The 27,397-nt window shown below is 42.6% G+C and overlaps 1 protein-coding gene across 12 annotated transcripts in view; it reads right to left on the reverse strand.

Moving 5' to 3' along the window:
* Positions 1-27,397, reverse strand: part of ANKRD6 (ankyrin repeat domain 6) — an 86,821-nt gene that overhangs the window by 24,446 nt on the left and 34,978 nt on the right. For 5 of the 12 annotated variants that reach the window (XM_041412357.1, XM_041412360.1, XM_041412351.1 and 2 more), the window contains exons 1-2: positions 9,781-9,821; positions 1,208-1,306 (exon numbers count right to left, since the gene is read on the reverse strand). Coding sequence is in view for 6 of the 12 variants with exons in the window: in XM_041412353.1 (XP_041268287.1) it covers positions 1,208-1,306; positions 9,781-9,900 (219 nt within the window). In the remaining 6 variants the exon portion in view is untranslated. Of the gene's footprint in view, positions 1-1,207; positions 1,307-9,780; positions 10,038-13,554; positions 13,660-21,253; positions 21,394-27,397 lie in introns of those variants that run through there. The other 7 variants (XM_041412361.1, XM_041412356.1, XM_041412352.1 and 4 more) reach the window with 5 other exon arrangements.

Consider the following 27,397-nt stretch of genomic DNA (forward strand, 5'->3'; position numbering starts at 1 on the left):
GCACTTGCAAATCTGCCCCATTTCACAGATGATGGGGCACAGGGAAAGAATAAAGAGCACAGGAACAAATTTTCTTCCTGGAAAAACAAGTTTCCCTGCAGAAAGCTGGCCACATCAGTACCCCAGTCCCAAGCTTGTCAGGCAGACTGCTCACGTTTCCCAGGGAATCAGCTACTCATGCAGAGAAAGAAACCACTTTTCCAGTTGCTATAGACTTTTAACTCTCTAGATGCAAACAAATGCCCAAAGGCATTTTTAAAAGGCACCTAGACATTTCCAGTGTCCTTCTACCAGTCATACAGGTGCCTCTACTAACACCTTTGGACCTCTATGGCCTTTGAAGACTCTCCACCTTATATATTACAGGGACAACAAAAGCAACCCTACCTCCAATTTCTTCCAGCATGCCATCAGAAGTTAGCAATTAATTTGAAGAAATCATGGTTATTCAACTGCTACTGCACATTTCAGCATACACCTTTTTTCACCAGTGAGGGAACTAAAACCACATTACCTGTCACTCCAAAGCACCTTAAAGCCCGGTCCTAGATTAGGGTTAGATTAGAAACACAAGGGTTTCTAATTTCTAATTCTAAATTAGGGTTCTAGATTAGAAACCCAAGAAATTCCAGCAACTTACGTATTTTACCAAATTAACACAAACTACCACGTGCTAAATTCAAAGCTGGCTTTTGTGCTGATGCCTCACTACACAACAGCCTCAGAGCTGTGACCACCCCCACATGAAGCAAGGTGCCACCAGGATCATCTCCCCATGGCACAGCACTGTGCTGTGGGCAGCTGTTCTGGATACTGAGGAATGTGCCTACTCAAAAAGCATCTCCCACTTCAGGCAAGCCCAAAAATGGGTTGTGTCCCCTACCTGATGTCCTCCAGCGGGTTCCCACAATGAACTCCTAGTGCATTTCTACCAGAAGCAGCAGATGACGACTCTCACATCCGCCTGGCACAAGCAGAGCTCTTATAAAGCTCTGCAGCTTGAACGAGAGGACTAAGCTATTCACTGAAAACCACCACATTTTACATTTTACATTGTTTCCCATGCACTTTTGCATATGTCTCTGAATTGGAAAACAGAGACAGATTTTGTTTCCATTTAATCCTACTTCAAAGAAGTGAATGTCTACTGTTACTTGCAAATCACCTTTTCCCCTCCACCCCAAGTTAGAAGGTTGTATCTACTTACATCATCCTGAATATCCAGATCACAACCTGCCTTCAACAAAACCTGGACAACGTGGAGATGACCCTTGTAGGCAGCAAGATGCAGGGGGGTCCGGCCATGCTAGGAACGAGAAGAAAACAATAATACGTTAAGATTAACTATTATGCATGGTAGTTGAATAGAGTTTTATCTCCTTTTCCTCATTCTTCTCTTTGTACCTCACTGTACCTCACCTGCAATTGTAGCAACTGACATGTGTTAGTGTGACAGAGGCTTTATCTTGGTTTTATGAAAGCTGAAAACTTCTCCTCCATCTTCTGCTACATTTCAGTTTATCCCAATGACACTCTACAAAAGGGACATCATATTCACAAAAGGGTTGTTCCTTACAAATTCAGATCTGGCTCTGTGTCCATGCCTAAGCGGAATTCATGACCCTTTTATTTCCCTCTGGAGCATGGAACTATCAACTGCTTCCACCTTCCCTCTGTACAGCCAAGCTGCAATAACTGGCTAATTCATATATTGTAATGGGCACTGTCTTTGCAACAGAGATAAGAATTACTGAGCTGTTGTGCATGACAGATGCTCCCCTGAAAAGGAATGGAAGGCATGTAGTCACTCCAAGTGACTTCATGTGTATGACAATCAACTTCATTTTGCTAAAGATCTGCCAGATTTTTTTAGACAATACTTATTTTTATCTCCATCTCAGTAAAATCTCGAAGTGAGTGAAACACCTTAAGATCTATGAAACAACACTACTAAAACTGTTCACTGCAGATTATTTAATGGCAGTAAAGGAAACAGGATTCCAGCAATTGCTAAATTCACAAATTATCTTCCCAAAGAATGCTGTTTTCTCTACTAGGCATTTTGTGAGGGTCACATTAAAACTCACATGACTTTTCACCTGTATTTATTATAAATTTTCACTACTGGTGCTGTTGTCTATTTTTCCACCCAATGATTTATCCTGCAAAGCCCTAACACATCAACACAGAAGTGGCACTAGTGGCTTGAAGTACACAGAAGGCAACCATTGGCTCTCTGAAGTTTTAAGCAACTTCTTCACTAAGAAAACTACTTCAAGTATGTAATAAACTAAGCTTAAGACAAGACTGTTTTCATACAGCAAACCCCATACCCACATCCCTGGTAAAGCCTTGTTGACTTGGCCTTTTCAGAGCAAAAAGGAAAAATACTGTTGGAATCAACAGAATGGCTGAGGGCAAAATGTTTGTGCCACTATTGATTAGTTGTGCTGTACTTCAGAAACACTAAGTGTCAATCAATTGTCCTACATTATTGACTTAAAGGGGCAGATCTGAGGACAAAATCCTCACTCACACTATGACACATGGATCTCTCAAAACCTGAATGTTGTTCCCTGCTGGCAGCAGCAGTTCATTCTCGTGAGAGAAACTTCCATTCTTGCCCTGCTAAAGGTGTAGGAAAAGCTCATTTTTGTTGTCACCACTGCCCCTGGCACCATCCAGCCTCCTTCCTGGGTGTCTCTGGCTCTGTCTGGCCACAAGTCCCTAAAATCCTGTCCCTGTATGGAAGGGCACTGAGCTGCACCAATCACACTTCCTTCTCCATCAAGGCTGGAGGAGAGCCAGGGGTATGTTGCTGTTCCAGTTAACTCAACAGCAGGAGGTATAAAATCCCCAGACACTAGAGGGATAAAAAGAAATAAAGAAAGAGGAAAAAAAAAGAATAAAATATTTTTTTTTAAAATACCAACTTGACAAATCATTCCCAACAATGAACAGTACCATGTTTGGATCATGAATATGTGCTGTGAATCAGCACATTCAGATTTTCTACATTCCTTAATGACAATAAGTAAATCACCTGATCCAGGCATCTATCTCACTTTCTGTAAAGTTATTAATACACCATGAAAACAATTTATAGCAATCTGTGCACGGAGAAGGAAAAATCCCAAACAAACCCACCTTGAAGCTAGCTCATGTGCTTTAAAAGAAAAGCATCAACAACATGAATATATATTCCAGCAGGGAAACTTTCTGGTAAGATAACCAGCTCTACAAAAATGCTGACATGCAGTTAAAGATACTGTTTTAAAAGTAAGCTATGAAAGCAGAACAGGAGTTTATTTGAATACAAGGGACATATTTTCCTCACCAAACACACCTTCATGTGTAATTGCCACATGAACTATGCCTGCTGGCATGGTTGAGCTGGAAGACTAAAGGACCATTTTTATTCCAGAGTGTTCATGTGTTTCAGATTCTCTATCCAGAAATATAGGTTGAGAGGCATCTCACCTACTGGAAAACCCTAAAGAGAAGCTTCCTTCAGGAACCAGAGTTTCTGTACACATGCAGTCCTTGAGTTTTTCCTACTTTAGAGGGACACTGTAAACAAAAACTATGACACTAACCAGGAAAGGAGACTGGGAAGGAAGATCAGTTCCAGCATATCACACTGATTAGAGGCTCAGGCTTTTGGAAGAGCACTGATCATCTCAAGATTAATCATAACCCTGCAAGAACCAGCAATGCCAGATTTTTTTTTTCTTCCCAGCAACATCAAAATCAGAGCAGAGATGGGTGGTACAGCTGAACACTGTTACAGTGCAGGCAATGCAAACACTTGGAAAAACATCAAATCCCTACACAAATACACATAGGTATGGATGCACATACACATGCACACCCCAACCCAGAACAAACTGTGAGGAAGAGACAAGGCAATTTGGGTGCCCCTCATGCTGTGATGACAAATTTGGAGCAGAGCAAGCTTTGGAGACAAACACTGAGCAAGTCCATGCCACAGCAGCAAGTCAGGGCTGCTCTTGCCTCCATGTCTTTAAGTCAAACCACCAGCCCACCAAGTTTTTCTCTCACAGCAATTCATCCTACGCAAAATATATAGGGTGCAGAGAGATGAAGGCAGACAGACAGAACTCCCTCTGTGTGTCTCCTCCATAAAGACATTCTGCACTGAGTGCAGCAGCAAAGAGGGAGTTTATCTGAATACACACAACGGTCCTGGGGGAAAGAAAGCAGACAAATCAGTGTCTCCTAGATGCTCACTTCAAGGACACAACACCAAACCCAGGGACTGTTCTACATGCAGATTACTGACTTAGAACCTTGTGAGCCTTGCCAAATATAAACTGTAATGTTTTGGGGGGTATTACAAATACAAATGAGACACTGCTACAGCTTGGGATTAATGAACCAATAAAGCAGTCATTCATATGTTAAAAAAACCCAGCAATTTGGACTTCTATTCAAATGTAAACAATTGCTTCATCAGGCAACAAATCATACAAATGGCCCTGTGTCACGGACTTATTGACAAAATAAATGGGACCTATTGGACTAAGCCTGCAACTTCCAGCCACCGTGACACGCTGCTGTAGCTGTGGGGTGTATCAGGTCACAGCCAAGCACTGCAAACAGCCACACAAACTTCAGCAGTAAAATGCAAGGGTAGGTTTTTGTTTGCAGTAAATCTGTGCTCCAGCTTCCAGATATTGGCAGGCAGCTGTCGATACACACCACATAAAAGCAGAATCCTCCCAGCAATGCTGCCAACGTGGATGCACTCCCCAACCAAACCCAGACAGGGGAGCCCTAGCACTGTAAGCTCCATGATCCTTCCTTGTGTTTACCTGTGTGTAGGTACTTTTCTGCAGGTACATTCAGTTCTCCATCTCACCCTACTCTTGTGATGCACAAGGACTGTTCTTTATTCATCCATTCTGCACTCATAAAAAACATGCCTGTCCACATTTTACTGGAAAAGCCTGAAAGCAAAATCCAAGTCCTGTATTTATTCATCCGTTCTGCACTCATAAAAACATGCCTGTCCGCATTTTACTGGAAAAGCCTGAAAGCAAAATCCAAGTCCTGTCACATTGTTCACACTGATAATTTGTTGGACTGTTCTCCATGAATAATCTGCTCACTCAAGTCAGCAGAAAGCTTCTCATTGACCTCAACAGGCATTCAGCAAGTTCCTAAGTTAGTCCCTTTTAATTTATCTTTATTTATTGTTCAAAGCAGACACAAATAGCTTTTCAAGCTGAAGGAGTGCAAAAATGTGAAAGCACCAAAACACTTTTTTTTTTTTTTTGTTTCTGTCTTAGCTTAAAAAATAAGAAAAAGAGAGACTGCTTTAAAGAACTCAACATGCTCTGAAGCTGAGACTTAAAGTACCCCAGCATTACAAGTGTTGCCATATGGTGTGTTCATAACATGACTACTTCAAAAGCTAAATCAAACAATTACTGAATCAAAACAGAAACACTACCTTTTGCATTTCTTTAGGGCTTTTTTTCTGAATGATAATCCATTCTCTGCAGAATTCAATTTATAGCTATGATCAATTCAGGAGCCTGCTCCAGCATAAATTTCTCATGCTCTTTCAGGCATCCACCTACTCTGGTACGGATCTGCCTCCATGGGCTGCAGGGGAATCTCAGCTCCACCATTTGAAGCACCTCCACCCCCTCCTCCACTGACCTTGGTGTCTGCATTGTTCCTCTCACATATTCTCACTGCTGTTCCCTGGCTATAATTACAGCTCTGTAACTTTTTTTCTTCCTTCTTAAACATGCTATCCCAGAGGGGTTACCACCATCCCTGACTAGCCAAGCCTTGACCAGCAGCACATCCATCTTGGAGCCACCTGGCAGTGGCTCTACCAGATCTGGGGAAGCTTTTGTCAGCTTCTCACAGAAACCACACCCACAGCCCTTCCCTCTACCAAAACCTGGCCATGCAAACCCAATACCCTCAGGAAAAGAACAACAACATCCTGGGAGGACAGCAAGGCACATCATCTCAGCAAAAGTCCCAGGGCTTTTGTGCCGAAGATGCAGCTGTCAATAATTTCACTAAAAGAGAGCTCTAAAAAAGGACTGAAAGAAGGGACCAGCTTTCTTGGCTGGAAGAAATGCCTTAAGTTCTTAGTTTTCCAGTTTTTGCAGCCTATTCACCAAAGTACTTGATAAGGGCACCTGCTTGTTGGATCAGCCAGTACATATGACCAGTTCAGGGTATTTTTTACTCTTTTCATAAAGGAATCAGCTACACATTTCATTCTGAGAAGAATGTCAGACAAAAAGGTGTAAAAATGGAAATTATCTCTTTGTCATCAGGCAGAGCAGCGACAGAGCACCCTGACCAAGTAGGTGCCCTTTGAGAGGAGCAGAGCCACAAAGCCTCAGCTGAGCACCACACCTGCCCTGGGCCACAACCCCACATGGCTGGTGGCAGAGGTCCAGCACCACAACGAGTGCTCAATGCATGTGCCACACAGTGCCACCAGCCCTCTCCCACTCTGGGCTCCCTGATGTCAGACTGCTGTCACCTGTGTGACCCAGCGGCCATCAGATCCTCTTTACCTATTTCAAAAGGCCCCAAATGTGGAATAAGCCTGAGTGTCCCTCACTGGAGGGAGGACAGAGGAGGTGCACATTTCCATACCGACTTCACCTGCAGAGATGCCTTGCTAGTAATGCTGTCAAAATGAAACAAGTGCCTCCTCACCATAATGCTGAAGTCAGCACCTGGACATGTGTATGTACATTCTCCGCTGGATTTTTTTTCTTTCATATTCTTCCTCTTTTTTCTTTTTTTCTGAAATCATCTACTCAAAAGTGACAAAAATGAAATACTATTTTGCAGATGAATTGTTATTTACTGAAGCAACAATTAACCACATCATATGACCTTACATACAGGACAAAACTAGAACTGGACAAGTCAGCTATAAGGTATTTACTAGTACTTGGTTTGTTACTGAAAATGTCCTTCATTTTTCCTGAGCTATGCTCAAGTGATCCTTTTTGAATAAAGAACTCTAGCATTTATCTCGAGATCCGGACACTTTAATATGTGGCTCTACGATGTTAGTCACAACAATTGGTCTGTGCTTACAGATACAGATCAGAAACATAGTTAAAGCCTGCTGTGATGGGGGAACTTTTTCCTTCCCTCCAAAGAGCTTTGTCTCCATGTATCTTCTTCCAATAAAACCCAGAGAATTCAGCAGGAAGTTTGGCTGACAAGGACCAATCCATTTTTTTCTTTCTTGGAAATGAACCCCTGTAATTTATAATTAGGCAGAACAAACTGAAAACTACTAATGAAAGCAGAAGACTTACAGGTAAACCAGATCTAAGGCAGGCACACAGATATATTTATTTTTATGCTTCATTGTGCAATGAGTTTTATCTTGGGGGAGGAGAGGGTTTTGGGTTTCAATTTGTCTGAAAGCTTGGTCTATTTCACTGCACTACAAAAATTCTGCCATCTAATTTCGATTCTAAAATTAAGAACCTCTATCCTGAAAGTTGTTCTTATTTTGTGCTTATTCTGCTTAGTAGAAAACTGCACAAGAACCTGTTGCTAAAAAACCCCTCCAGATTTCCAGTTTCAATATACTTGAGTCTAATTTATACATCCTTGCTCTTGTGACAACCTTGTCCTTAACTTTAAACAGATCTTTCTCCTTCCAGCCTTTGTGTGTCATCAGATTAGCAAGCCAAGCTATTCCAGGGTGTGTTTATACAGTGTTTTATAGGCAAATATGCACATGCTCTTCCTATGCAGCTGGCTGGCTGGGTGAGAGCCAGATGCAAACTCCACGCTGTGCACACCTGGACAGGACATCACAGAGCTGAATGGATGGGCTCTGCTGAGGGCACCAGGTTGGTCTCACGCCTCTTGGCTTGCACTGAGCTCAGCTCTCTCTGGCTGACAGCGTGGGAGGAGTAAGAGTCTGTGTGCCTCCAAAACACCCCATAGACACAGCCTTGGCTGCTGCTCTGAGACAGTCCCTGCTCCTCTGTGGGCACTCCTCCACAGTCTTGCAGATCTGACTTCATCTCTCCTGAGCAGGGCTTGTCACCAGGTTACCCAGGCAGCTCATCTGTACTGTCTGTCGGTGTGCTGGGATGCATCCACAAGGACAACAGGGACAGCTTTTGTCATCTTCCCTCTCTGGACTCCATGGGGATGACCCACAACTTCTAGGAAAGAATAGCTACAATGCTGTAGTGCCTGGTGAGCTGCAAGCATGGCCTCAGAGCTCACAGCTCTCCAGCAAATGTCTCCACAGAAACACCAGCACTTTGCACCTGGCCACAACTGTGCTGCCAAATGAGCTTTGTTTTCATTTTCCACACAGGGCAGAACAACAAAGCAAGGGAGCCACCTATGTCATATAGGAAAGAAAACCTTGTCAACTCTAGGAAATCTGCATTATATCAAATGAACCTGATTTTGTGTTTCAAAGTCAAATCTACACTATTTGTTTCTTATTGTATTCAGTAGAGGTCCCTCAGCAGCCTCAAAAATCCCTCATCAACTTAAAAAAAAACCCAAAAAACAAATAAACAAAAGAAAACACAACCACAAAACCCTGAGCTACCATTCAGGTATGTGTAAGTCAGTATTTCCTTATCTATTACTGACTACCTTTCATAGCTGTTCATCAGCTACAGAGCTGCTTGGACAACAGAACCAAACAGCCATCTACATGGAACAATTCATGCTTAGTACACCTGTGCTTTGTATCTACCAGCAAGTTTTATTTTGGCAAACAAAACTTAAAAGCATAGGTTGTCCTTGGATCACTCCAGCTTTCAAAATGAGTATTATCTACAACTCAAACACTGTGAAGGGACTGAAAACAACTGTCACTGACAGATAAGCATTCTGTCTTTTCCTCTTTTCATGAAACGTGCTTTCTATCTGTAAATATTAGCTTCCATACATATGTAACGTTCAAAACCAATATGGAAACACAAATATAAGTAGGTAGGATGGCAAACAGCAGTTCATCAAAACAGTACGCCCCAAATTTTATGTTACAGTTCTTAAGATTTTACTTACCTAGTTATTTTAAGGCTTTTTGCTGATCAAACCTTCTCTGCAACAGGCAATTACATCTCATATTTTCTAAGATAGTATTATTTATAACATGTTGAGCATTAGGAATAGGTGAATATCAGTTTGAACTTATTTGTATCTAAGGAGAAATCCTTTGACACTGACTTTTCTCAAAGGTACAGGGAACACAATTTGTAACCCCCAAGTTTGGAACTGATTAAGGGACCACACAAAACAAATCAATAAAGAGGTTGGGTATAAGTGAGGCTGCTGCACCAGGAGACTTCAGCAGCAAGAAACACTTTCTGCATCCCTTTACCCTGCCACAAGAGGTGGCTTTTCCCCATCCCCTCACCCAGGGAGATGGGTGCCCTGAACTGCCTTCCCCTGACATTGATGAATCGCTCCATTCATCAGGTCACACAGCGTTCAAAAGTCAATACATGCTTTGAAAAATGTTGCTCCCCTCTGTCGAACACACTGTGTTTGCAAGGACTAAGCGTTCATCACAGCTGCACCCACTGCAAAGGGTATAAACACAAGACGTGCACTATATTGCAAATCTGCGTGAGCTATTAAGCGCAAACTTTAAGGAAATCTGAACACTAAATTCAGTCACATTCAGATTGGTAAAGCTAGGAGGGCATTTTCGCAGACAATGGTCTAGAAGAGTTACATTAGTTCCCAGGGTTTTGCAAAGCGTTTTTCTCTCGTTACCTTGGTAACTGCTACCTTGGCACCCCTGTTGATAAGCTGCACCACATTCTCCACTTGGCCTTTGTAGGCGGCTACAAGCAGGCGTTCTGAAAGCACAGCGACCACATCCTGCTGGCTCATGAATTAGGAGAGAAAGGTTTTCAGGTTTCTTCAGTCCAAAAACAAAGGCCTGGGATCAGTTCAAGCAGCATGCAGGCAGGCGAGGAAGGATTCCAGCTCCCTGGACAGTGATGCTATTGCTATGCCATCCATTGGACCTATGGATCAGAAAACAACACTGCTGTCAGCCAGCTTTCAGAAACAGCACTACAGCAGCTCCTCCCTGAGCGTTCATCTTCGCATTGGATTGGGAGGGGATCACAAAAACTCCTCAGAACCTCCTGAAGACATTGCACTTCTGTTGCAAGATGAAGGGATGTAGACAGTAGCACATTTTCAATGTGCTCTCATTCACCTTGGTTGGGACAAAAATCCTTAAACTTTCTGAGAGCATAACTCTCTTTCAGCCTAACTTCTATTTGTGTGGTCCCCTTTCATCCTCTCTCCCCCCGCCAGGTTTCCTGGTCTTTAATTAGCCAAGGATGAGTTAACTACTGTTGGCCAAAGGAACAAGAATAGGTTATAGTTACTGGCTGCTGATATAAATATACAAACCTCTGCCCTGGAAGGATTGAGTGCAGTCAGCAATTAAAAGGCAGCTGACTGTTCCCTCATGAGTATAAAATGCTTCACAGCCTCCCCTGAACCATCCCAAGACACCGCTGGGAAAGATCACAACCTGCTATTGGGAAACACTGATCTTTGCTGTCACTGAGAAATTATGTTCTCCCCACCAAGATGACATCACTCCCCACTGACCCCAGAAACAATTCAGATTTAGCACTCATCATGCAAACTGTGAGTGTATTTGTCTGCCCAGGCTCCACTGACCCATCCAACGAGCCATCAGAGCCGAAAAGAGTTTTCTGATATAATTGCAGAAAATGTATCCACTGATCACTCTGAGCTGTGGGATCCAGAACCTGCCCAGTCTGGGAAGATTTCAGCTTTATTTGTGCTTTTCTCACTTTAGTATTTAATTGTTTCAGACACCTTCAAGATATCCAGTGCATTTACAAATTATTTGTCTTCCTCTCTTGAAATATCACCACACTGCTCCTTAACAGCCACCAGTACAGAACACTCTGCATAGTCAAAGAGTAATAGGTACAGGGTCCAGATGATCATGGAGATCAATACTGGAATACAATGTCTTTGACCCTTATGTTATCCTCTAAATCCATCTCAGAACAGCTATAACTAAATCTGTAGGTTAATTTGTAGTAGTAGATGGCAACATAATTTAATTTGCACTCCTAAGGTGATTTACATTAACAAATCTTAGAATGCTTTATGAGCTTTAATTCTTATAACACCCTTCGAGGTGAATGATATGAAGAAGAATATTACATGCATCTTGGAAAAAGGCTCTTGAAAGCATAGAAAAGTTACTGCTTTCTCTGAGGTCAATAGAAAGTTATACCAAAGCCAGTAAAAACTCCAGGCAACTGACTCTTGATTTCTAAATATAAGCATTAGGCAATACCATTTCCAGGTAAAATATTCAAATTAGCTTTTCCTTACCTTTCTCTTCCTTTCTAAGTGCAAACATGTTTGAAGCAACATGGAAATAGGTGCACATTTATTTAGAGAAACCAGACAAAGAGTTTCTGGGCCTCAAAGTCAGCATAACATAGGACAACAGAGGGTTGGTGCTGTACCCTCTGCCACTGGACTGGTTTCACCCACACTCTCAGTGTGATGGACACAGTTTGTACCCTGGTAAAATGGAAAATAGGGACAACGGAAAAAAACCCCTCATGTCCTTCACTAGCACATTATACCCTGCTCCTCTGGCAGAGTACTGTACACATTTTAGTACAAACCATTTAAAAAGTGCCAAGAAACACAGATGGCCTACACTTAGTATTTTGATCTGTGACAAACAATGTAAGTTTCAATCTTACCTCCTCGAGTATTTGATTTCCAGGGGTGCTTCCAAAGCAAGCGGAACACCCACCCTCCCTCCATACCACCCACCCATGCTCCCAGCCCCCTGCTGCCAACACATCCCTGACTCTCCTATCACATCCCAAAGTGGAGCTTCCATAAGCCAGGAGCACACCCCACAGCTCCCCTCCGTGACCAGTACCCAGTGCAGGGCACACCTTACAACAGGGAGCTTTACAGGCAGGGGATGGTATGTTTCTGTGCCAGCCCCTGCCTGGGCAGTGGTAGTTTCCAGGTGAATTGTGCCATCACTTGTTGGTCCCCAGCCTCACCCCTAAGCTGGCTGCCAGCTGGAGGCATGGCTGGAGGCATGCACAATACACTGACATCTTAAAACATCTCTAGTCAGAACCCGCTTGGTTTTCTTACCTCTTAAATTAAAAAAAAAAACCAACAAAAACAAAACAATGCAGTGACATCATTGTCACTGACAGATTTGCATATTCACTACAAAAATCTCAGTCTCAATGGAGACATTTTCTCAATGGAGACATACACTGACATTTCTGAGCAAGTTTGCAGAAACCATAGATGCTCATCACATCTTAGCACACCACTAGACAGACACTATACCTCAACAATGCAGGGCTGGAAAAGTCTGGATAAACTACACAAGGTAAATGCTGGAAATCATACTCCTTAATTGAATAGTTCTCCCTTTCTCACACTGTTTTCCCACCATTGCAGCACACTGAGATCATGAGCCTCCTCCTGCCATGCCCTGCCACACTGGAGTGATGGACTGTGACCACTGCTGTCATGGAGTTTGTGTTCTTGTCTTTTCCACCACTTGGATCATACACAAAAACATAGCAAGGAGCTGATACAGCTATTGGTCTTTTAGGGGTATCTCCCACTTTGCCCAGGTCTCCAGCAGGTGTTGGTTCTATTCCCAGAGGGTAGTCACAGCACAAGCCTGGCCCCTGCTCAAACAAAAGGTCACATTCCCTGTGACCACATCTGCTTTACATCTCCTCAACTGGGACTATGTGAAATTCAGAAAAGCACGTCCATTTAGAACAGGAAGCCCAGACAACTGAAAGACCAACTTTCCTTTTCTCCTGAGCTGGTAGAAAAAGGTGATGGGTGAACAGTGGAAGTGGGAACAGCCTTCTCATTCTCCTCCCCAGGGACCCATCCCCAGCACAGTGGCTACACTGGCAGAGGCATTGCTGCCCCCAGCTTTAACTCTTTATGTGCCTCAGAAACACAGAGTCTTCCCTTGACCACATCTGCACCTCCAGCAGCAGGAGGAAGGTACCAGATGCCTAAGGACTGCAATTAAAGAAGGGACCCATCCCCAGCACAGTAGCTACACTGGCAGTGGCATCGCTGCCCCCAGCTTTAACTCTCTATGTGCCTCAGAAACACACAGAGTCTTCCCTTGACCACGTCTGCACCTCCAGCAGCAGGAGGAAGGTACCAGATGCCCAAGGACTGCAATTAAAGGCTTGACTGCTCCTTTCACACCCAGATGGTGCAAAATGAACCCGACAACACGATTACAGGCACTGCATCACATCCCTGCTGCCAGCACCTGCTGCCCAGAATTAAATCCCTCATTATCACCCCCAAGATCCAGAAGCTCAAGGGAGGCACAGAGCACGAGAATATTCAAACCTTATGCCTTCAAAACAACAACAGAAAAAATTATTTTGCTTTAACATATTTTTAAATGAAAAACAGCCATGTCTCTGCTTCTTTGTTTAAAATCAGATTACTTACCTGGGGCGGGCTGGGAAAGCAACACCTACTTCCCAAGCCTCTCCAAGGAAACTAGCCAGATGTGATGCCCACAGGTTCAGCTGCTTTGTTGTGGGTCAATCCTTTCCGAGAATAACGTGCTCACCCCATCAGTGGAGAGTGGAAAAGGACAGGCTGACTGTGGATTAGTGTTCCCAATCGGCAGCTGCGAGGCACCGTCCCCAGGCGCTGAGGTCCAGCTGCATCCCCACAGATTGTGCTCTCAGCTCACTGAGCCACACTGCCCCACGGACACTGAGGAGATGTCTGTCTGTCTGTCTGTCTGGGGTGGCACAGCAGCCTGTGGGTGAGCAGCTGGCTGCTCGGTGGCAGGGTTGTAAAGCTCCCAGCTCTGTCCTCTCTCCCGTGCAACTGGCAGAGCTGGCAAAAACACTCTCTGCACCTTTCCCCTCCCCAGCTCCCTCCCCTCCAAACTGCTGCCAGGCTGCTTCAGCGGCCGTAGCACCTACACGTCAGTAACAAAAAAAGCACAGGAATGATGATTTTCAAAAGCCAAAGTACAGTCCAGGAAACATTAAACATCACAGACATTGAAATGCTAGGTGACAGACTCCCCTAAATTCATGGAATGGGTTAAAACCAGCAGCTCCCTCGCTGAGGGAAGAGAAAAATGCCAAAACTATGAAAGATTTAGGAGCTATGAGCTAATCAATTTTAAGAAGTTCCCTGTGCTAAATGGAAAAGATGAAATGCCAGAGCACAGGTCATTCTCAATGCAATCACTAAGTTAAATTAGTATTTGAATAAAAGAATGCTTACATAGCTAACAGAAAGTTTCTGTGTGTGCTGAGGTACAAGATGAAAGGGGGAAAAAAAGAAGGGGACCGCAGTTTTCTGCAAGGGATCCCAAATTCTCTTTTTCACTTTATCACCAGAAATTATGCTGAATAGAATCACAGAATCATAGAATAACAGAATTTCCTGAGTTGGAAGGGATCCACAAAGATCACTGAGTCCAACTCCTGGCTCCGCACAAGATGGCCCCAAAATTCCCACCATGTGCCTGAGAGTGTTGTCCAAATGCTTCTTGAACTCTGACAGGCTTGGGGCTGTGACCACTACCCTGGGGAGCCTGTAGTCCAAAAAAAACCCTCAGCATCTTGTAGCTTTATTTTATTCAACATAAACAATGGAATAAAATTAGTCTAAATTATTTGAAATATCCAAATATTAAGATATGGAGCTAGACCATTTTGTTATGGGAGAGTAGATAAAAGCTACTAATTCATAATAATAGTCTTTCTAAGAAAATTTCCTACATCTAAATACTGCTCATCTCTCCTTTGTTTGAATCCCACAGCAAAATGGGTTTCTTTTTTTATTAGTACATAACAGTATAAAATCTATGAAATGCTTTTTTTCTCATCCAGCCTCTTTGCAAAGCAGTTTGTCATACATAAAATATGACGTAAACACTAAGATCGTATTCACTTTAGAATAACAGCATTATTCAGCAGAGTGGATTATTGCATTAGAAAGAGTGGGTTTCCTGGAACTCATTTATCATTTACTGCAGGAGGCTGATATATCTGCCATTTCTTTCAGCTGACTTTAAAAGGGTTTGTCCAAGACATGCAGCACTGCTTCCCTTTCAGTGATTTTGCTTTAGTTTCATCATGGATCCAGTATAAACTACTCAGGAAAAATATATATTTTGCTAAAGGGAGGACACTGCCTCTCACCCCTTCCTGCCCCAAAAGACAGTTAAAAATCAGTCAAAGGTGTAATTGTGGAAGCCAGCAGAAACTTCATCTGGAAAACACTAAAGCCCCCCACCAGGCTGAGAACAATGTGCTTTTGATTCACACTTTTCTTCTTTCCTTCACAACACCATCAGTACTATTTTTGGAGTTCGGTTTTATCCTAAACAACATTTTGAACTGGACATCTACACAGACTTTGAGTCAGGGGTTGGGGGGGAAGGATTTTACTGTTTTCATGACATATTTTATTGTGGCAAGTACAATCATTCAGTTTTCATATGGATAGTTGCATATTCATCACCCTAAATATCACCACTGTCTGGGTCATCTGAAAACATTTTCTGAGCTGCTTTTTTTTTCCCCACTTGTTGCTAGTAATTACTTCAACAATGACTATTTAGCAGCCTCCCAGGGAGCATCTGCATGACAGTTGCTCATCAGGCTTCCCACCACAACCAGAGCAGACTGATTGATGTCACTGCTCCGCTGCAGGTGGCCGCCTGCAGCCGCACCGAAACGGGGAGACAGCGACAGCTTCCCCAAGTGCTTTGTCCAGTCCATCTCTGTTGCCTGGCCTCCACTGCTGGCTGCACTCAGTGTAAATCCTCAGCTGCCTGGCAGCTCTCAGGCAACGCCTTGGTACCATCAAAACCAACCTCCAGAGCTGCACCTGCCAGGCAGACTGCTCTTGCAGAGAGGCACGGACACATGGAGACCAGCGACGAAGATCAGAGGCAGTTTCAAGTCATTGCTTGAACATAGCTAATCTTGTACGAAAACAATTGTTTTTCTTCCCCTCTTACTTACCTCTCTGCCATGTAGGCCTGACATCCCTTATGCAACACACAAGTTATATACTTACCACTTTCCATATAACAAGATTTGGGGGGGTTATTTGACTTATCTTATTGAAATTCCACAGCTTTGTTACTCCCCACGCTTTCAACACCTGCGTACACACACGTCAAAACCACTCAGTACAAGCAAGCTCAACTCCCAGAAAGCCCAGTCAGTTGGGCACTATTTACATGACAAAACAATATCTGTTGTTTGATAGGTGACAGTGCCAGTGTGCAAACACACATGCATGACATATCTGCTCCCATTTGCATAAAACCAGTTAGGAGATCTTTCCAGCTGAGTGCTGTTTAACAGAAGTGCCAGAGCCTAACCTTGGGAACGAAGCAGACACACGGCTGCGCTCATGGGAGAGTGGGGTTTTATGTTACTGTCACACACAGTGGGGCTTCTGGATGGGAGAACTGTCCCTCACTGTCACCTTCTGTGCAGGACCTTATTGTGAGCAGAATGTACCATAACCCTTTCCACAACCAACTCCCTCTCCTTCTCTGCTGTTTTTTCCTTTTCTGATACCAAAGCATGTCCTCTGCTGCAAGGGTTCAGATTGTCTTTAGCATGGACAGTATCTGTCATTCAGTTTGGGGACTCTGCTGCTGCCATGTCAGAGTGTTGGTGCAGAAGTCTCCTCCTGCCCATGCATGACCTGAACCCTCTTCCCTGCTGGCACAAGCAGCCCCACACCCTCCCAGACAGCATATAACAGCATATAATACTGCAAAAGACACTCCAGAAAACTTCAAGAAAAAACTAATTCCTATACTTACAGTTTTTTTTTTTTCAAGGCCAGAAAACACCACTAAAATAATCTAATGCCAACCAGCACCAAGGCACAAACTCCTATTTGAGCTAGATCCTATCTTTCATACACACTATTAAAGATGTGCAGCCAGGCAGTGATCAGGAAATGCTCTGGCTGACACAGCAAAGAAAAGAACACATTTACCAGCCTCAAAATATTTTTCAGCTGGCAAAAGAGCACTGGAGATGTTCTTCCTCTTCAAGAAAAACATGACTTAGGAGCATGGAGCGATGACGCAGCTCCTCCTGTACCCTCACAGCTGATATCTTGGGAGAGCACTGGGAGGTGGGGTGAGGTAGGTGAACCCAGTGCCACCCAGCTCAGCACTGAATCATGGAGACAACGTGAGTACATGAGATGTTTGGATATTGGCACAATATTTCTCAGTTTTGCTGGGTTTCTGGCATGAGAGCAAAAGTCTGGCAGGCAGTGCATCAATTAAAAGCTTAACAAGGCTCAAGCTGAAAGTCAGTGGATGAAATCTTAAGGATGGAGAGGCCAGGGTGGGAGAAAGGTGTATTCAAGCATGGATGGAAGTGCTGAGTATGTTCACTGCAACCCCCAGAGAGGTGTGTGCCCCGGTTATGGCGCACACCATTATCATCAAGAGATCACAATTTTTCCATTTGCCTCCCACCACAGGGTACTGCAACAGCAAGAGGAAGCACAAATACCCAGGGATTTGGCACACCCTGGAAAATGAGCAAGTGAGAGAAACTGAACACAGCAGAGAAACAGGCATGGAGGTCACATATTTTGCGTAGAATCACACCACCAGTCAGCACGGCTAGGCCAGTAATTCTCACTTCCTAAACCCATGCACTGATCTCCCAGTGCTGCTATTGAGAAACTGGCTCTAACTCACAAGAATAAAACACTATTGATGAGCCAAATTAGCTGCATTTGATTCACACAGGGAATCACTTTAGGAGAGATCCCAAACCTGCTGAGTCTGCCAAAGCACTCTCTCTGACCTCAGCAGACTTTGCAAGAGGCCTGAAAGAACTGGGGAACAACATTAAATCATCTCTGAGGAGATCCTAATAAAGACAGAAAAGTGTAAGTTCAGGGACTTTATCCTACCCTATCCTATCCTATCCTATCCATGAGTTTAGGGCAAAGACAGCAAAGACTGATGCAGTGCACAAAGCCTCCATGCTGCACACCTCCTGTGGTGCCCAGTGTTTTGGATTACACAGCAGCAGCTGAAAGTGACAAAACTTTTCCTCTTGAGACCATGGGCTCAATTCCTGGCTTTGGTAGCCAGGTCAAGTCAGCTACCAAAACTGGTGGTTCCTGGCTGTGCAGGATCCTACATGACATCCACAGAAAGTATCTACTCCAACTCTAGGGCAAAGATGTTCATAAATTATTCCAACACATGTCAAAGGATGCATTTGTCAGCAGTCTCAGCAAATTGACTGGATTACCGTGTGAAGGCATGTAAAGGCACAGAAACTGGGGCAATGAACAGAGATTTCAACACTGCCAGTACTGTACCCCAGACACAGTATTAAAATACTCTCTTCCCCACAAAATAAGCTGGTTTATCAAAATGATACCTAATATATATCTCCTGTATTGACAAACATAATGAAGTATGGAAAAATCACTCTAGAGGATCCCTGTCCTCATCCCTTATTTCATTTACTTTACTGCTTTTTTGTCTAGATAAAACACTTGTGGTTTTTTGCCACTCCCCTCTAGATAACTTACTCCAGATCTCTGCTCATTCATCCCCTGGCATAGTTCTTTTGAGGCTTGGTACTCAAAGCTACTCAGAATATTTTCAGAGGGCTCTTGATGTGAGCAGCCCTAAAGTGCAACCTGGTTGCAAGGAGAGAAATACTGAGCAGAATACGTGTGCTGAGAGAGGAGATGCCTGCTGGACTGTGAGCCTGGGAGCCAGGAGCATCCTTGAGAAGAGCAGTCAGCATCTTTGAAGGGCAGCTGGGTGTCCAGAAACCACAGCCATCCTAAGATACCATCAAGAAGTAGAAAACCAAGGAACTTACCGTCTGAAAAGGTGAAAGAAGTGGGAAAGGTGGAAAAAGGGGAAAACATCCTGAGAAAATAAGGTTCAACAACTGGCATTGGCTGCTCCAACTGCAAGAACAGGAAACAGTGGTCTGAGATGTGAGAAATTATCATCATCATCTACTGGTTCTTTCAGATGAAAAATAGAAATTAACAGCACCTCTTGGCTGCTGAGGTGTGCTGTACACCTCTAATGTCTCTGTGCAATAGAAAGGACTTACTTCCTACCCAAACTGGAGCTTTGTCCTCTGGTTATTTCCTGCACTGCTTGTGGTTTTCCTACACAGGTTGAGCTCCCCACACAAACTTTCCACAAGACCTTTTAGACAAACTCTTCGACCCTCATTAGGGACCCTCATTAGCTGACTACCAGCTTTGTGACAAGGCTCTCCATTGATGTGAGACTCTGCCTGTTGCTTTACTGGCCTTCTCCTGGGACCACTTCTGTATTACAGAATCTCTGAAACCTTCCATAGTCAAAATCTTCTTATTCCTCTAGGCCAGTTAACCCTTCAGGTCATGATAACCACACAGTTAATAATTCCTTCTGATCTCCCCTACAGATGAAGTTCTGCATCTCAGAGCCCTGGAGCTGGGCTTTGTCTTTCCTTGCAACTGCAACAGACAGATCAAATTCACTTCCCAGCACACTCCAAATTCTCAGACTTATTTCTGCAGCTTAAACAGTAATTCTCTGCCTTGTAGGAATCAAAGATCCATTCTTACAGTGTAGTGCTTGGCATTTAACTCTTAGCATAGTTTATTCCTCTTGATTTTGGATCTAGTGGAGCTAAATCCCCGTGGATTTCCTCTCCTTTTGAAGTTCCTGCATTTCCTCCCTATTCCACCTTCCCACACTGCTTAGAGGTCCTTTCTGTCCTCAAATTAGTGATTTGAGGGTTAAATGCTGTTTCTATTTTTCATAAGCTGGAGTCACCATAAGAACACAATTGACAAGCCCAATGGTCCTGTTTTAACACTCATTTCTCTGTAGTTACACAAGCAGGAAGGGCAGAAGCAGTAATAACTTGCAGAACCAAAACCCACAAACATTACAGGCAGCAACAGAGAATGTATCTACCTGGAAACCCTTTTATATTGTATTAAAGGATTGTTACATCCCATTTTACAACATGCTGCAGTCCCCTCAGGAATAAAGCAATTACTTTGATTAGCAGCATCCCACAATACAAAACACCTAAATAAGTCAAATATTTGAGAAAAACAAGTCTGGAAGAAAATAACTTTACAAATAAAACTAAAAAAATAAGGTGCTTTGCACACATTCTATGGGTTGTATGCATCACACCAGATCACATTTTTTGTTGCTTTACTGTATTGTGCTATTGAAGATGTCTTCATGCTGATGGCATGGCTGATTGTGCTTTCATGTGGGCTTGCAAGGGTGACAGTAGATAGCTGTGCAGGGATTATCTCAATGGAAAAATCTCTGGTGAGACCAGAAGGTGCACTGGTGATAGCATGAAAATGATGGATTCTTTATGAGGGGAAAAGACTCTCCTTGGACACTGACAGTTAATAGTTCTCAAATAACTCACTCACCTCTTCAATCAGAGGTGTCCATCATGGAAGCTGAGGACAGTGGGACCTAAGAGCTGGAGTAACCATCTGCAGCAAACACTCTAACTTACCGTGGGAAAACACTCAGATTGGAAAGGAAATGCAAAAATGAAGCGGTGCAGAAAGTATCAGCAAATCTGAGTAATGACTTATCTTCAGCAAGGCCTTCAGAAATCGCATCACACTCTTGGGTCTGATTTTCTAAGCGCCAGTCAGTGATCCCACAAGATTAGCTAGTCCTCCAGCACTGAGAGTGCCTTGTTTTCCAGAAACAATGGAACACTTTAGTGCATGGAAAGCCCCTTGTTGTGCAGAGGATGGGCTTCCTAGGGGGACAGTCTGTGACTTTATCTTGAAGAAGTCAAGCTAGCTAAGCTAGCCTCCTGCTCAGGAAAATCCCATTCCAATGGCATGTTTGACACTCCTCAAGCCACTGGTTCTCAAAAACGCAGCTCAACAGAGGTGTACAAGGACAGCAAAGGAGGCAAGGAACTACACCCCCCCAATGAACACAGCAGTGTAACAAATACCATATCCCACGCCACAGGTTCAGTCCAAGCTCTTCACAATCCGTAGTTACCCAGGAACTGGAATGCATTTTTAAAATGCAAAATCCATGGCATTATTTTTGTACATTTTAGACAAAAATTCTGAAATGCTGCATTTGGTTTTTACTCACTCTTAAGGATCTACAGTTCAGTTTTTTCTGATGAACATTTTATAGCTGTGTCTTGCAAGGCAACCTCTGGAGAAGGACTATGGGGATGCCAGCTTCAGTCTTTCCAGTGTTGACAACAACAGCAAGTCTGTGCACTGCTCCTGGGTGAGGAGAAACACATCATAAATGGAGCATCACAGCAGACTGAGAAACACAGACATTTAATACCAATGTTTTCTGCAGCACTCAGCTGCCTACATACACCTGGGCAAACCCAGGCGTTTCCTCCTGACGTTTATACACCCACTTCCCACTATAAACAAGTTCCAACCACAGCCCTCCAGTTTGGTTCCCACTAACTGACCTCTGAAAATAAAATTGTGCAGCTCTCACTGCTTTGTAAGGATGAGGAAAATATAACAGAGACTTTAATTTCTTCCCAGAAATCACGTGACAAATCAATAAAATCAGGAAAGGGACAAGTTCACAAGAGTGTTCATGAATGATGGAAGTCACTTGGCCTGCATGAACTTTTGAGAGCTGAAAACTGCTAAGGATAAATAATCTCTCTTGATCTCTGAAGCAGAAATCATTGCTGAAATGCCAGTTCAGTGACTTTAATTAGAAAATGCTGTTGGAAGACCTTACCATCCCTCTTTCCTACTAATTAAAATTACCATATAATTTAGCTGCTTTTGCTATACTTTTTCCTAATACATTCAGATCAGCAGATGTGTTTAAGTACAAAAACATAAAGGCATTGGAAAACTAAGAAGCAGTTATGTCTGTGACTTGACCTTTTGGTACTGTTTTGCTGACTATATTGTCAATGACAATGTCACTGTCTTGTGAATACACCTTGCTGTTTCATTTTAATTGGAAATACCAATTGAAATATAAAGAACCAAATAAATAAGCTGTATTTAAAATACAGGCAGACTATCAACAGTCACGTTCAAGATGATGTGCAAAAAGACATAGCCTAAAGTGAGAATCAAGAAATGGAACTTGGACAGACATCTCCAGAGCTCATCCCTTCTTACAGCTTGGATGAACTTATATGCTACATTGAACTTATATGCTACTTCTGTTTAGGAATAAATAGTGTACTCTGAAAGCAGGTTCCTAAAATATTTCAGAGGTGGTACAAGTTCCGTAGGTTATGTGCTCTTATAATTTCATGTACAAACTGGAAAAATAGAAAGTTCTTAAAAAACAAAACAAAAAAAAAACAAACCAGAAACATTCATGCACAAACATAATTGAGTCTAATTCAAGATAATTTGATTAGCTGTGTCATTCCATTCATCTCAGCAGGTTCATTGGGAACACAGCTAGTGTGATTTCACCTAGGTATCTTATCTCTTATCTATACTCTTTGAAAAGCGCTAACAGAAGTAACTCCACATCAATACAAATAGTCTATGTGGCAAATAGTATCTACAGCATGAAATTAATGTAACATGCTGCTAATTTACACATTACTTGTTAAAGACTACTCACAATCTGAAACTCAGTTCAAAGAAAAGGATCCAAAAGGTTAAATAGATCCCTGTTCTTTATTTATGAGGAAAATCAAGCAGCAGCAATTGGACAGAGTGGCAGACAGAGTAGGAGGGATCCAGCAGCAATGCTGTGAGCAGTTTAAGAGCCCAGGCATGCTACCCAACATCTTGTATGAGATCAGAGAACAAAAGCATGGGCAGGATTTCAAGAACATCAGGGACTGCAGAGAGATGACAGCTGATGTGAGGCTGAGGCGGAAGCGCACATTGTAACCTCTGAGGAGGAAGAGGTCAGGAAAGGCACTGCCCAGAATGAAATGCACAAAGCTGCACTGGAAAAGTCTCTGTACCACCACCAACTACTGACAGCACATTGAGCAATAAGGGGGAGAAGAGAATTGCAGAAGGTGTCTAGAAGCGCAAATGTAACTAGTGATGGTCTGGTCTTTTTTCATGACGAAAGAGGTTCAGATGCTGCTTGCAAAACCAGAATGAGATGTGAGGGTGGATACTAAGAGAAGAGATGAAAAAGCAATGAAATGGTCTGAGATTGTACATGATCATCATGATCATCAGGGCAAGTGGAAGGGTTAGTAAAGGAGGGCAGGCAAAGAACTTCTGCCTTTGCTGAAGAATGAAAGGCTTCTAAGAAAGGAGAAGAGAGTACAAGCAATGAAAAAGCTTCTTTCACCTGTACTCTCTTCAAAACAATTGCTGAGTTCCTACACTGAGAGAGTACTGGAGGGAGAAATAAGGGAATCTCCCAGGGACAAGCCCATGCTGTCAAAAACCTCACTGGGGCTGCAGAGTAAATATTAATAATAAATTACTACTTCTTTATAAACTGTTGTATTTGCTTAGTGCATATGATTTTAGAAATACACAGGTATTTCCCAAAGTGCACTCCAGTCCATTATGGAGGAGGTATTTCAAATTTTGTTTTGGTGGGAATAGAAAATTTATATACTCCTCTATTTTCATCAGTCATGCAAGTCTTTGTTAATGAAGATTATTAACACTTTTTCCCCCTCCCTGCAATTTTTGATGTATGCACAAATCACTTAAAAAACCAACACTGTAACTGTGATATATAAGGGAGCCAATTTAATTGCTGGAGATCAACAACAAAATTTTAATTATCACAGTAAGACGAGAATTCAAGTTTAAGAAAGCGTGACTCTAAAACACTAATAAAGCTATCCTCATCTTTGAATTGCTGCTATGAGTGTTAAGCATTTCACTTCAGATTAAATATTGCATTCATTTGATGTGCAGTGTTCCTTTTTATGCTGTATGCACACAAAAAAACACACACAAAGCTGTACAAACGTGGTTTAGCCAAACCCATTATTTTTCATGCATATTAAGTGTATTTTAGCAGCATAAATATTAGTTATTATACTGTACAAGAGCAATTGTTCCCCTCTAGAACCACCAATGAAATATGTTCATATCCATCAGTCAAATGTTCATATACTTACATTCAATTAATAAAATGCAAAGCATCTATTTCACTGCCTTTGAAATATAATTATGCTGAGCTCCACCATTCACCTGGTGTACCTGGCAAAGTATTTTAAGTGATGTTGGAAAATACAATGAGCTATAAAGCAAAGACTGACAGGCTAGACAATGTTGATACTGATGCTGTAAGTATTATTTAGGTCTTAATCTTCTAAATCCAGGGGAGACAGATTTGGTTTAACAGTTTGTCAACAGAACAGTATCTTCAAATATCAGCTATTCACTGAAAGATGATGTTTTTCCTCAATATTGAGACCGAATAAGGTGGGGTATATATTTTTCAAAATCAATCCATCATCATCATTGATCAAACCCTGTGTTGGTAAAGCCCACCTAGAATCTTCTTGAAACACACTTGTTTTATTTCCTAATGGTGAGAAATCTTTGGTCTGCCAAGCTAGAGAAACAGAAGAGAAAAATTCCTGAAAAAAAGCCAGTCTTACTGAGAAATGAGTTGCAATTAAAGCCTTCCACACATTAGCCAAAAAACAGCCACAAAATTATAGCACACACAGCAGCAATTTTTTTTAACTGAATATTTGATCGATTGTACAAACCTGTCCTAGTGAAGGGAGGCAAAAGAGAGCTGGCACTGTGCTTTATAATATATTTGAGGAGCAGCACTCATAAAGGGTAGTGTGCAGCCATTCACAGACGGTGCTCATATTTTGTTATTAACCAAGCCGCTCCAAGCTCTGGATGAAAGCAGAAACCGATGTTCTGTTTTCTTTGAGACCTTTCTGCAAGTCCAGTCCAGTGGGGACATGTCTGTCTGTGGCTGCACACCCTGAAGAGCTGTGCTCTGCTACCTCCCTGAGAGCTTGGGCCAAGAAAACATGACTTTCCTGCACAAAACTCAGTAGAAAAAATGTTAGACTTAGCTGGGCTGGGTTTAGCACAATGTATTGGATGGTAAGTGTCTGAAGAGTGTTCAATAATGTGCATTAACAGAGCACGGCTGGACTTCACTATTAGTGCAAAAAAAGCTGGACGGGGTGATGTTGCAGCAGCCCTCAGTAATGGCAGTAAACTGAGAGCCCAGTAAAAGCCCCTGTGACACCAGGGCATGGCAGAGTCTGTGCAAAGAGCCACTGCCATAGCTCATACCTGCTTTCATGCAGCAACATCCAGAGGGGGGAGATAGTAATTGGGTCTCTTTGTTCATTCAGTTCTTAATCTCTCTGTTGAGACTGACAACGGGGGAGACCATTAGTGTCAGCTCTGCTGGGACTTTCTGTTATTAAGGCTACTTAAGCTTTTCCAAGTAAATTGCATGTGTCAAACTAACAGCACACAGCGACAGGCAAAAAAGCCATTACACAACTGCTCTCCCTTTCTATTGATCCACCCAGGTGCAAGGGGGAAGGGAAAGACAAAACCCTGGAGACTTCAGCCAATTCTCTGCAACTCCCCGCTCCTCCCACTCATTATTTTACACTATTTACAGGCAATACATTTGTCATTCCCTCCACTTCTGTCTCTTAACAGGAGGTTAAGGACAGAACCCACAAGTCCCTCACAAAGCTTTGCAATAGTCACCATGCTGGATACACTTTGCTGGATAACTTAAATATTGAAAAAGCTTTGATATAGATTAGTTCAATTTTCTCCTACCGTGGATGGAGAAAGGCAAACAACTGTAATGCAGGCACAGGAGCACCCCAGCTATTTTCTTGCCCCTTCCTCTGACCACAAAGGGACATCACCTCTAATTTTCACACACCTCTACTTAGATTGTGCAAACTCCAAATGCAACAACAACCTGGCCATCCTTTAGAGAAAATATTTTGCTACGTCAAGGCATCCATCTTCTTAGAGAAATAGCTAAAAATTATTTCTAGACTGTCTTCTGAACTGTCATTGTAGCCCTTAGCTCCCATTTGAAGCTACAGGATTCCCAGCACCTTTTAACCACCATTCATTTTGGTGTCATTAAAGCAGCAAAGCCATTCCTGGTGCCACCTTCACCATATCTAACCTCATATGTGCAAACACTTAAGTAGAAAATAAGTATGATCCTTGACCTAATATATCACAGGGAATTTGCTGTTAACTTGGATTATTTCACTCCAACTCCTGATACCCAGAGAGCTACAAGGCTTGTTATTGTTCATATTTACAAACATCTTTAAATCTCTAAGCTATTTTTTTGGATCTTGGAATATTCAGTTTGTGGATCTCGATCTATAACACAGCATGCTGAAGAATTTTTTCTGCTAGGTATAATGTTTGTTATTAAAATCCATGTAGACTCTTTGAGGCAAATAGGAATTTCCACCCTGCAGTACAACTTGAAAATATGAATTGTAAAAGGAACAGCTCTTAATTCAAGTATAGGTTCAACTGAACTATGGCATTTCTCCATTATATCTGACTTTCCTCTCTTTTGCTAGTTTCTTTACTGCTTTTCAGAAGAAAATCAAATAGGAAAGGGAAGAAAGAGTAGAGGGGAAGTTTAACCTGATAGAACTTACTCAATTTAAAGTTAGGGATACCAAAGGAAGCACAATTCAGCTACCTGCAAAGACACTGTAAGGCACACACATTAAAACCAGATACTGTGACAGACTGCAAGGCACCAGAGAATCATTATGGTTCATGCAGGAAAACAAACCTTATATTTATGAACTTACTGGCTGTTTATTTGGTCTCTGTTTAAAAGTTTCATGATGAGCACAAGTAGCTGGGTCACTGTTTCGTTAAGCACCCTGACATTTTAGTTGGATGTTTCAAAGAGATTTATGCCTCTCCATCCAAAGGGGGCAGAAAGAGAAGCAAAGATGAACAAAGGGGTCTGGAGCACTATGACCGTGGGAATGAGGTGCCCTCCACATGAAAACAGAAGAGCTCTTTAGATAACAGAATGGACAGATAATGAAATACCACTTACTCAGCTTCCTCTAAAGATGGGGAGTTTTAGGACCACCATGTGTAGGAATTAATTCAAACAAATGAAGAGGCTGTTAGATTTTTTCCTCTAGAAGAATCTGACGGCCACACTGCCCCACCTCTCTCCCTCACCGCCACCTCTCAGGAAAGACAAGGAACTGGGGATACACATCCACAGGTAGCCCAGACCCATTCTCTTCAATGACTGCAGAGCATGCTTATGGAGAAAGAAACAGAAGGCAGTCCA

Source organism: Onychostruthus taczanowskii, unplaced genomic scaffold (assembly GCF_017590055.1).
Source record: "Onychostruthus taczanowskii isolate IOZ18803 unplaced genomic scaffold, ASM1759005v1 scaffold39, whole genome shotgun sequence".
NCBI classification, from domain to species: domain Eukaryota; kingdom Metazoa; phylum Chordata; class Aves; order Passeriformes; family Passeridae; genus Onychostruthus; species Onychostruthus taczanowskii.